At 46.6% G+C, this 12068-nt stretch overlaps 1 protein-coding gene across 1 annotated transcript in view; it reads left to right on the top strand.

Annotated features, from left to right (window-relative positions):
* Positions 1-12068, top strand: part of TDRD9 (tudor domain containing 9) — a 2107755-nt gene that overhangs the window by 1737522 nt on the left and 358165 nt on the right. The window contains exon 30 of the mRNA XM_069207577.1: positions 3875-4027. Coding sequence (XP_069063678.1) covers positions 3875-4027 — 153 coding nt within the window. The remainder of the gene's footprint in view (positions 1-3874; positions 4028-12068) is intronic.

The raw sequence follows: 12068 nt of genomic DNA, 5'->3' as shown, positions 1-12068 counted from the left end.
CGTAGGGACACTGGCAGTCTGGCTCCCCAAGCCCCAGGGGGCTCCGGTGCAGGGGTGTCAGCCCACAGAGGATTCAGACTCTGTATTGCTGGGGGACCTTCACAGGACCGGTGGGCCACTTGTACTCGAGCTGTGTGCATCGGATGCAGAGTTGGGCCCAGAGGCAGTTTTGCGGTTCCTCAGGGCAAAGTTTTTTTTCTTTTAAAGTTTGTTTCTTCTTGAACAAGTCCACTGTTCTTGGGAGATCTTGATTTCTGTCAAAGGCGGGCAGTCCTCCCAAACCTTTGGAGGTCGCTGGGCTGCTAGGCTGCAGGACTGTCGTCTTTTAGCACAGGATCGTAAAGGGCTGCAGACAGGCCGGTAGGGCTGGGGCTAAGTCAGTTGGTGTCTGCAGTCGTCCTTGATGATGCAACTCTAGTGTCCAGTTCTTCGTAGGTCATCAGGAATCCGAGTTCTAGGGTTCAGGGGTGACACCTAAATACTCAATTTGGGGGCGTTACAGGGAGTGCCAGGCAATGGGCTGACCACCTTCAGGGTGACTACACCCGTCTTATGACCACAGTCAAACTGTTAGGGCATAACCCTAACCCTAGTGACCTAATTCCCTCCTAACAAGATGGAGGAATTTAAAAAGTAGTGTCCACTTCAGCTCGTCCACCTTAGGGGTGGGATGGTATGAAGTGGGCACTCGTCCTAATTTAACTAATTTTCCCCCCTGTGCTGCCACACAGGACAGGTGGGTTGGTCATCTCCACCATCTGAAGAGACCTGGGCTGCATTACAAAGGCAGCAAGGCCTTTGAAGCTCCTTGCCCTGGAACGTCCATCCTGGCTGGGAGAGGAGGCTATGCCTCTGTCCATTGCAGGCTTTTGTCTCTGGGCCTTGAGATCAGTGATTCTCACTGTAGGGGTCTATAAACACGTCTGTGGTGGCTGTACTAGTTATGACCAGTCAGTCAACACACAAGTAGCTGGTAAGTTTACAGGGGGCACCTCTAAGGTGCCCCCAGGTGCATTTCTTAATAAATCCATCACTGGAATCAATGAGGGTTTATTATTCTGAGACGCTTGATACCATAAATTCCAGGGTTCAGAGAAGCCATCATGTAGCTTGGGAACTGGGAGTGACTTGTATCTAGCACATGCAATTAAAATAGCTTCCCAGTACATTAACTATGTCTAGGAATGGACAGAGACATAGGGGTATATTTGCTCATGCATATATGCCCTCACATGTAATATAATGCACCCTGCCTTAGGGCTTTAAGGCCTGCTAGAGGGGTGACTGACATATATTGCATGGAGTGTTAGGGGTTTAGCACACAGGCTGTGTACCATGTTGTGTTTTCAATTTTAGGAGCTCCTTGTCACGCAGCCTGCATTGGCAGTCTGCATAAGGTTGCTGCTAGGTCCCTCAGAGTTGCACAAGTTGTGCTGCAGCTCTGAGGGTTCCTCTTCAGTATCCATGCCCAAGGTACCAGCTGTACCATTTACTAGAGACTTATAGAGCCAGGTCACTTGGGGATTAAGTGACCAGGTGTCTTTTTTTAGGGAAGGAACACTGGCACTGACGACATTGTTAGCAGGGACCCAGTGCACTTCAGTCGAAGTTGCATCTGAAAACCAGGCAAAAAGTGTGTGTGTGGGGTTGGGAGGGGGGCAAGGTGTACTGCAACCAGAACCCAGCTCCCTATATCCAGGAAAAGCAGTCCTAAGTTCAGTTCCAGCATCAGTGGCTCCTTGCCATTGACTTCTGTGGTGCGGTCCTGATGCAAGGAGTACAGGATGCTGAAGATGCTCAAGGATGCTGAACATGCTGCGTGGTTGATGGTGGGGCCTTACTAAGGCTTGTTCCACCAGGTATCCTGGCTAAGGGTTTGACGTCCCTCGAAGTACTCCAGAGTTTGGCAATAGTCCAACCGCCACTGTGCTACCAGTCATCTGGTACAGTGGTTTGCTTCTTTTGGTGTTAACTTGTCTTCTGGGCGACCGAGCTGCACTCTGATAACCCTCCTGGGTCCAGCAATCTCATGGACGGCTTTTGTGCATCAGTTCTTGGACCCTTGGGCTGGATGGCGGTGAGGCGTGGCAATTTGGCTTTCTGGACTACAAACTTTTCCCTGCAGGCTTCTTCAGCTGTTGTGGCCCATTGCTACGAACAGGAGGTCAGCCAACTGGCTCTTGAATCTCTTGCTTTAGGTCGGCTCAGGAGTCAACCTGTCCACTAATCCTTTGCTATTCAACAGGTGAAGCAGCTGCAGTCCATGTAGTCTTTTTCCTGGGTCCCTGGTGCCGCAGGGCAGTCCTTCTTTGGTCCTCTTCTTCAGTCCAATGAGTACTGAGTTCTGAGTGCTGGAGGTGCTTTTTTATGCTCAGAAAATGCCCTGAGGAGGGTGAGGTCGCTAACCAATGGGCTACCAGGTTCCCTCCCTTCTGATGACCACTTCCTATGAAGTATATGATCTAGCTATCCCTGAAGTCCTTGTTCTGCTCACTCTGAAGATTTCAGAGCACCTCTCTTGGAGTGTAGGGCTCCCTATACCAGCCCATATGTTTTGCTACTGGAGGGTGGGGAGAGCTATATGTCCCTGAAAAATAGTTTCACAACTGGTTTCCCCTCCATGACTCTAGTGCCAACCTGTGGACCTAAATAATAGAGCAGCCCACTATCAAGTGTTCACATTTGCCATTTGAAGGTGGCTACCCTATGAAGCTTGCATTTTTGGCGACACCCGTGTGGCTTCCTGTCCGAGAGAGGTAATAACTGACACCCACAGTGGCTTCTATTGTTCCATTTCCTGGAAGTTGCTTCAGGCACAGAAGACTTTTGGCCACAAAGTGGCAAATTTGCAAAAGTTGTACACAGCAGCAAGTTACGTTAATTTCGACTTTGGCTTCAATTCGGGCTTAATGTAATGTGGTGTTTGATAGCTTACAATATTCACTTTAGTAGTCCCAGTCCAAAGTTAGTAAGGCTGAGGTGTCGGCTTATAACTCTGCCCTTGCTATAAGGGCTAATAGTCTTTTCCGCTGTAAAAACGAAATTAAATGTTTTTATTGTTGAAAAATGTAAAAGCACATGTTCCACTTTGTAATATACAGCACCCTGCCTTAGGTCTTGATAAGCCTACCTTATAGTTGGCTCACATATGTTGAAAAGGGAGGATTAGGCTTTGCCATTACTTTCAATGACAAAGGCGAGTTAGCAGTTTAAAACTGCTCTTCTAGTTTGCAATGGCAGACTGGGAGCCTTTATCTACCTTTGTCACACCCAGGGCTGCACAACCAGTGCTGCAGTCCCTGGTATGACTCTCTAAGTTACAGGACCTGAGTACCATATACTAGTGACTTGCAGGTAAGTTCGCTTATGCCTGTTCGTATAAGCCAATCAAACATACACACTTTAAGGTCAGGGCACAGACCTTGAGGTCTGGTTAGCAGGCGTCACTGCACGCTCAGAGTCAAAAATCTAGCAGCATCAGTCCAAAACTTTGGGGGTGACCATAAAAAGGAGGCATTTCCTTACAGTCCCGCTCTTCACTTCCGGAGCGGAATAACGTTGGTGCTGAGCCTCATGACACCATCTAGCAGTACGCCGGAGTACTGCTTTTAAGTTTCCGTGTCCAGACTGACACCTGGGAGAATAGTTACACAGTGAGGAAACTGCAGTTAGATGGAGTATCCATCAGAAAGCTCCTTACATGGGTAAGTAGCTTTTCTCAAGTCAATTTTATGGTTTCAGTAGAATTATGTACTGTTGTGGTACATGTACCTTGTGTTGTACCGAAACAACACATATCCTATACTTTCTGTTGTTGCTTATATGTAGACATATAAGTTACAGATTACTCCAACTTAAACCGTTTATTTTGTAGCAAAGCAATGACATGCTGAATGACATGTTCCATTCTGGCAGGAGAGAGGGTTTTGTACTGCAATCAAGTTATCGCAGAAAAGGAGAAAAAGAGCTGATCAAGATGTTGACCGACCAATTCAATGCCAACAAACTTGGTCCAACAAATTGTAAGGTAAATTGCCCATTGCTAGTGACTTTAAACAGGCTGCTTGATTGCATCTTATCCACTGTTCTCATCAGATGATCATTGTAGAAGGAGGAAAGCTGGTCAAACAGTGTAATGATTAGATGTAGGAAACGGTACACAAAACATTGGAGAGCAGTTACCGCTCACATGGACTATTGCCAGACTTAGGGCCTGATTCTAACTTTGGAGGACGGTGTTAAACCGTCCCAAAAGTGGCGGATATACCACCTACCGTATTACGAGTCCATTATATCCTATGGAACTCGTAATACAGTAGGTGGTATATCCGCCACTTTTGGGACGGTTTAACACCGTCCTCCAAAGTTAGAATCAGGCCCTTAGTCTTAATGTGGGTGTATTTTAGTTGTGTAAGAAATTTCGGCTTGTAACTAGTAGCTTGATTCACTTTGCTACAAAATCTTGCAGGAACAGAATTGCTCTGCAATACTGGTTAGATCTTTGTCATAGCCTACCACTGTTAGTTATTAGTCTTAACTTAGTTGGAAAGGAAAATAAAACTAAACTGAAGCTAGATTCAATTTCAATGCCCCTGTTTGAGTTATGAAGTAGTTAGATAATTGTAAGGTCCTTAAAGAAATATGTAGTTGTGATGTGGCTGAGATGGGTCCTGTATTGGATGGTCTTTACACCTGCTCGCTAGCCCTGCCTTTTGTCCCACAGTTTTTATTGAGCAATGACACAGAGGAAATCTAAAAATGAAGGAATCAATAGTGGGACTGATTTTGACCACAGGAGATGTTGGTAGAGGAGACAGCGGGTGGCGGGAAGGGAAACTTTTCTTGGTGTCTCTTTCTGCTGTAAATTTGAAAACGGTTTGTCTGTCCAGAATTCACTCCCACCTCTCATGCAAGCACTGTGACATGTCCAAGATGGTGCCAGCAACTCATTAAAAAAACACATAAAATGTCTTAAAAGCACCTACCCAATTTCTTTTAATGTGATTATCAGCACAAATTGGAAGAGTCCTTGACTCTGAGCTCAGCCAAACCAGCACCAAAATATTAAAACACTTAAATGCAGCTTAGAATGTGGCTTACAGCTTTGTTCACTTGTGTGTCGGACCCTTTTTCAATGTGTATGATACAGTTGCAGACATACGAGCAAAGTGGAGCGGAAGAGGCAGCATGGACTCTGAGCTGGAAGCCATCCAAAATTTCATACTAAGGAAAACAGTTTTTTAGCAGTCTCACTTTAGCAAAGGAACAAGTGCAAAGCGTTTAGAAGTCCCTTAACAACTAAATAAGAATTTGGCTTGACTTTAAGGAAATCTGACACCAATTTTAAAAAATCTTATTGTTATGGATTTTTAGATGTCAAAACAAACCAAATTCTCCTGAGGGTTTTGGCAACAGGACTTTCCAAGCAAATTGCAAATGATTGCTTTTCAAACAAAATGCAAAGAAACATTGGCAACTGCTGTAGTTAGTGGTTACTTTAAAAGCTTTTGAAAACTTGTGCCACTGTGGCCTACTTTAAGCAACCAAGTCCGACGGGGGAAGTCAAAGGGTCAGTAAGGTGGAGCAGGACAGTTACTTTTGATGTCAAAGCAGTATCCAGACCATGTCCAGGCTCTGTGTGCAAACTCTTATAAACTGCAATGGAGTGGTCCTGATTCAACATATACAGGATGCTGTCAATTCTGATCTGGTCAACAAGGGGGTCTTCCTGGGGCCACCTGTCGATCACGGTGGTTCAACTTTGACAACTGAGGTTGATGTCCCTCAAAGTAGAGCCAAAAAACAGCTACCGCTCTTTTCCTTTCATAACAAAACCATCTGTTTCCTTTAACTGCAGCTGGTGGAACCAAACTGCACTTTGATGACTCTCACGGTTTCAGCAGACTTGGGCGCAACATTTGATTGTTGAGGTTCAATCTCCCGGTTTGTTCTTTAGGAAGTATGAGACAATCCAGCGATTATGGCCGTCAACTTTGCCAAGGCGTTTTCTTCAGCTTTTGTAGCCCTGGAGTTGTAACAGGAAGTCAGCCAATTAACTTTTGGAATTAACCTCTTCTGTCTGGGGCTCAGAGCAGATGCTTCCCTGCGCAGGTCACCACAGGCATAGCCCTCTCTTTGCTAGCCCTGGAGCACTAAATGCAGTCCAGCCTATGGTGCAGCCTCCTTTTATCGGGTCCGAAGAACAACATGGCAGTCCTTCTTTGGTCCTCGCTCGTCCGGACGTGTTCAGAGATCTGGGTGCCACTTTTATGTTCACAACTTGCCCTCCGGGGATGCAGTGACTACTAGTCAATGAGCTATCAGGTCCCCTCCCACTTGATGACAACTTACTGCAATTATAGCATCTAGCTATCCAGAATGCATTATTCTGCCCACTCCCGAGATGGCAGAATCCCTTTCTCAGTTGGCAAATCTGTCACTATCTAAGGGCAACACTCCATGTAAAAACCGGTTTGGACTCTATTTCTCAACCCACCCTCCTCCCCCCACACCAAAAAATCCCTCTGTCATCTCATGCAAGCTAGACTACCAGAACAAATGAGCAGTCCATCTCGTTTGTGTCTATCATTTGGCCTTCAAATTCAGCTTCCCCTTTGAAGTGAGCTTTTTGGGCTAACAACCCTATGTGCCATCTTACTGGAGAGAGGTGACATCTCTTCCAGTGGCAGACCTCTATTGTTTCCTTTCCTAGGAGTTGTTCACACTCCTCCACTGGGGGGCAGAAGTCTTTGGTGTGGCCAGCATCTGCAAATAGCGACTGAAAAAATTGGGCAAAAGAATGGCAACTTTCTAAAGTTATGTTTTACTCAAAAGCTATATAAAATCCTGCTTGCGCATCAAGTCGGGTTTACCATAACAATTATTTTGATGCCTTGAAGTACCAAATTTAGTAGTCCCATTCAGTAATTAGCACAGCTGAGTTGTCAGCGTGTAACCCTGTACTTGCCAATGGGCTACTAGCCTGTCCACAGTAAAAACAACAATTTGCTAACCAGGACGCCAGTATTTATGCTCTCTCCCTTCTAACTTGGGAACTTGTACCATTTTCACCCCACATGTGGCATACTGGTGCCCCCATGTAAGTCCCTAGTATATAGTCCACAGGTACCCAGGACATTGGGGTACCAGGTGATCCCAGTAGGCTGCAGCATGTATTATGCCACCCACGGGGAGCCCAGGCAAAGTGTTCGGCAGGGTTGCCATTGCAGCCTGCAAGAAAGGATGCATGCACCCTTTTTCACCATAGGTCACTGCACCCCTATGGGAGGTCCTCCTAGCTCAGAGGGCAGGGTGCAAGTACCTTTGAGTGAGGGCACCCCCTCCACTAGCACAGTTGCCCCCACAAACTCCAGTGCCAGTGCCATTTACATGGACTTCGTGAGTGCAGGGACGCCATTTTATGCGTGTACTGGACATAGGTAACTACCTATGTCCAGCTATCTAATGGTAACTTCGAACCTAGGCATGTTTGGTATCAAGCATGTCAGAATCATACCCCAGTACTGTTGCCATTATTGAAATTATGATTCCATGCACTCTGGGGGCTCCTTAGAGGATCGCCTGCATTGCTCCTACCAGCCTTCTGGGGTTTTCCGGGTAGCCCAGGCTGCTGCCACCTCTGACCGGTTTCAACCCTCCTGCTGCTTGAACAGCTCAAGCCCAGGAAGGCAGAACAAAGGATTTCCTTTGGTGGGTGGGGGAGGGGGTGGTAATACCCACTTTCTTTAGAAATAGGTGTTACATAACTTGGGAGGGGTAGCCCCCCCAAGCCACTGGTATGCTTTGAAGGGCACATTTGGTGCCCTTCGTGCATAAACCAGTCTACACCAGTTCATTGGACAATGGAAAGGGGAGTTCCCACTCCCCTGTCCATCACCACCCCAGGGATGCTGCCCAGAGCTCCTCCAGATGATCCCTCGGTTCTGCCATCTTGAATCCAAGGTTGACAGGGACCTCTGGGAGCATCTGAGTGGCCAGGCCAGGTAGGTGACTTCAGAACCCCCTCCTGATGGGCGGTCACGTGGCTAGGTGACCAATCCCCCTTTTCAGAGCTATTTAGGGTCTCTCGCTTGGGTGGGTCCTCAGATTCGGCTTGCAAGATTCCAGCAGGATTCCTCTGGAACCTGACTTCAACTTCTAGCCACTGGAACCACGACTGGACCCTCCAGGAACCGACAGTCTGCATCCACGATGAAGACTCTGCTTGCAACATTGTTTCTACGGCTCTTTCCTGCAGCATTTCACCGGCTTCGCATACTCTGAGGGCAGCAAGTCTTCAGTCTGCACAAGAAGAAAGAAGGAATCTCCCTTGTAGTGAAGGAGTCACTCCCCTGCATCTGGAGGCACCAACTGCAACCACGACCAGCTGTGTGGATCTCCTCCTCTCCGGGGCTGCATGGATCCTGCATCATGGGTGGTGGTCCGGAGTAGTCCTCTTGGTACTCTGCCAGCTGTCCAACTTTGGTAGAGGTAAGCCCTTGCCTTCCTACGCAGGACAGTACTTCCGTGCACCGCGTCTCTTGCAGCTACCAAGGCTTGTTTGCATCTCCTCCAAGGGATCTTAAGGCTCTGTGTAACCACAGCCCCCAGTACTTCTTCCTGAGATGCACAGCCCTCTGCGTGCTTGTCCTGCAATGTGGGACCCTTCTCCAGTAGAGCTGTGTGGGCTCCTCTGTGCCTACTGTCGCTCCATCCTGTGAGACTCATGTGGGCTCTCTGTGTCACTGAGGGTCCCCTCTGACTTCCCCCTCCTGGGTTGAGTCCTCCCTGGCTTTGCTGGTCCCCGGCAGCTCCACTTTCTGCCAACCGCGACATTTGCCTTTACCAAGGCTTGTTGGTGTAATTCTTGCACCAACACCTGACTGCAATTCTTCTTCCAGCATGGGACGGCGTCTGCATCCCTCAGTAACTCTTTACCGACTCCAGGGCTGCAGTGCTGACCTTCTTCACATCACCAGCGACCAACTCCTTCATCCACAGCTGGGTAGATAGTAGCTCCTACTCCTCCTGTACTCTTGGATGACTTCTGGACTTGGTTCCCTTCTTCCACAGGTCTTTCTCTTCAGTAATCCACCACTAGTTTCTTGCAGTGTTGCACTTTCTTCATTTTCTTCTTTTAAGGTGGTTTAGGGAAAATCTAGTAATTTACTCCTTTCCTCCCAGAGCCGGCGTTAGGGCGTTGCGAGCGGTGTGGCCGCCCTGGGTGCTTGCCTGGATTTGGGTGCTGACCTCAGGGGGGGGCGCTCATTTAAAAGGACCTGCTGAAAAGTTCTTTGTGCATCCAGCCTTCAGGAAACAAAATGTCAAGATACCTCTTGTGATTAATTTTACTGCTAGGGAGAGAGATGGGGGTTTTGTCTAGAGGCAGCTTTGACTCGCCATAATGTAGAGCAGAGGGTTATTATGCCTGCTGCAAAGAACAGAACTATATTTTATGTGGATAGCTGAGTTGATTATTAAAGCTAGCCTTTACAGCGCTTTAAAACAAATTAATGTATGTTAAAGGGGGGCTATGGAGAGATGAGGGGCACATTTGCCGGGTAGTAGTGAGTGAATCCGAGCAGGTGGTCATGGGGTGGATGGTGCCAAAAAAGATTGTCGCACATAGCGCCACTAGTACTAAAGCCAGCCTTGTTTCCTCCTGGTCTCTACGGGGCACTGTGGTACTGTACTTTGGGGTTTCCTAATACCCCCAGCTATCCTCTACCCATTCCACTTACCTAGGTGGGGGTCCTGTGTTCGCATTCCATTTTTTTAGTATATGGTTTGGGCTCCTCCTACGGTCACTATTGTCTAACAGCATTTGCACTGTTTTCTATCACTTTCTATGCCTATTGCTGATAACTAGTGTATATATTTGGTGTGTTACTTCCTATTGGAGGGTTACCTCTCTAGTACCTTTTGGTATTGTCACTAAAATAAAATACCTTTATTTTTGTAACACAGAGTGTTTTCTTTCATGTGTGTAAGTGCTGTGTGACTACAGTGGTATTGCATGAGCTTTGCGTGTCTCCTAGATAAGTCTTGGCTGCTCATCCACAGCTACCTCTAGAGAGACTGGCTTATAGACACTTCTTACACTACACTAATACACTCAGAGTAGCACAATAAATACTGCATCCTATGAGGGACACTAACTTACACACCCTTGGTACCATATACAAGGAGTTATGAGTAGGGTGACATGTCAATTGGCTTTAAGCCTATTGAACATCCAGTATTGAGGGTCAGAGCGCTGGCACTGAGGTCTGGTTAGCACTCAAAAATAGGTATTTCCTTAAAATTTACTTTAGCCAAGAGGTGTGGCATGAGGCATTTGGACCCTACTAACAAGTCTGACGAGCCTGCTGGACCCAAGACAGGGTTTGTGAGTATATTACACAGTGAGGTCACAGACCACACCATATAATAAACCGCATTTCCCCACATTGGTACCTATCCGTAGGATCCTGAAAGTGTCAATTACAGACTAACTGGAAGAGATTGTCAACGAGCTGCAAAGTGAATGACAGTAGAAAAATCACCATCTCGAATAAAGATCATGTAGCTTGATAATCCTTTTCCCTAGTGTTTCTTGTGCTTGTGAAATCTTTTGTTACTATATGTGCCCTGTCTGAAGTAATGTAATTTTCGGCAGTGATGCAGACTTGAATGGAACTTTATGTATGTTTTTTATAGATCTGATATCCTTTTCAAGTGTGTACTACAGGAATGGCATGCATTTAATGGTGTAAGATGTGACCTCAAATATTGATGCAGGTCTTTTTTTAGATGCTAGTTTGATTTTATTACAGGTTTGCTTAGTAGAGTGATGAAGGTGGACAGGGCTGGGAAATAGCTCACTCTGTTCCTACCTTCATAATTCCTTTTCTGAGCCATTTCTTTGGAAGAAGATTAGTGGGTTTCTACTTAATGTGAAAGTTGGAGGGATGTTGTGTTAATATTTGTGGAAAAGGGGAGGGTGATATGATTCCTAAGAGGTGAATCTGGTAAAATGGGAAAAAGTCAGGTGATAACTTGTTACACAGATTAAACAGTAGGATGCTTCTGTTTGATCATATCCAACTTCATTGGGCAGAAAAATAATTTTAGTGCATATGCAAAAAGATTAATTCGCAATAAAGGAAGGATGCTGTATAATTGGTATTATTTCAATGAACTTTCAAGGTTTAAATTAGCAATTGTAAGTAAAGGATTGTTGTAGGAAAGTACCATCTTCCTTGGCATGCTACCCCCATTTTTACCTGCATGTCAGTATGTTGTCGCTTGTCTCACTGGGGTCCTGCTGGTCAGGACCCCAGTGCTCATAGTTTATGGCCTAATGAGTGTGTCTGTATAGTGCTTGACTGTGCCACTGAAGCTCTGCTGATCAGAACCTCAATGCTTATGCTCTCTCTGCTTTACAAATTGTCACTGTAGGCTAGTGACTACATTTACCAATTTCAGTTGGCACACTGGACCCCCCCTTATAAGTCCCTAGTATATGGTACCTAGGTACCCAGGGCATTGGGGTTCCAGGAGATCCATATGGGCTGCAGCATTTATTTTGCCACCCATAGGGAGCTCAGCCAAATCCTTTCACAGGCCTGCCATTACAGCCTGTGTGAAATAACGCACACGTTATTTCACAGCCATTTTTAGTGCACTTACGTAACTTATAAGTCACCTGTATGTCTAACCTTCACTTGCTGAAGGATAGGTGCAAGGTTACTAAGTGTGAGGGCACCCTTGCACTAGCAAAGTTACCCCCCACATAGTTCAGGGCCATTTCCTGGGACTTTGTGAGTACAGGGCCGCCATTACACGTGTGCACTACATATAGGTCAATACCTATATGTAGCTTCACAATGGTAACTCCGAATATGGCCATGTAACATGTCTAAGATATTGGAATTGTCTCTCCATTCCAAATCTGGTATTGGGGAGCCAATTCCATGCATCCTGGGGGCTCCACCATGGACCTGCAGTACTGCCAAACCAGCTCTCTGAGGCTTGCACTGCAGCTGCTGCCACCTCACAGACAGGGTTCTGCCCTCCTGGGGTCTGAG

The sequence above is a fragment of the Pleurodeles waltl genome, chromosome 9 (assembly GCF_031143425.1).
Source record: "Pleurodeles waltl isolate 20211129_DDA chromosome 9, aPleWal1.hap1.20221129, whole genome shotgun sequence".
Taxonomy (NCBI): Eukaryota; Metazoa; Chordata; class Amphibia; order Caudata; family Salamandridae; genus Pleurodeles; species Pleurodeles waltl.
Note: the sequence above shows the minus strand (reverse complement) of the source record. Positions and strands in the feature narration are given on the sequence as shown.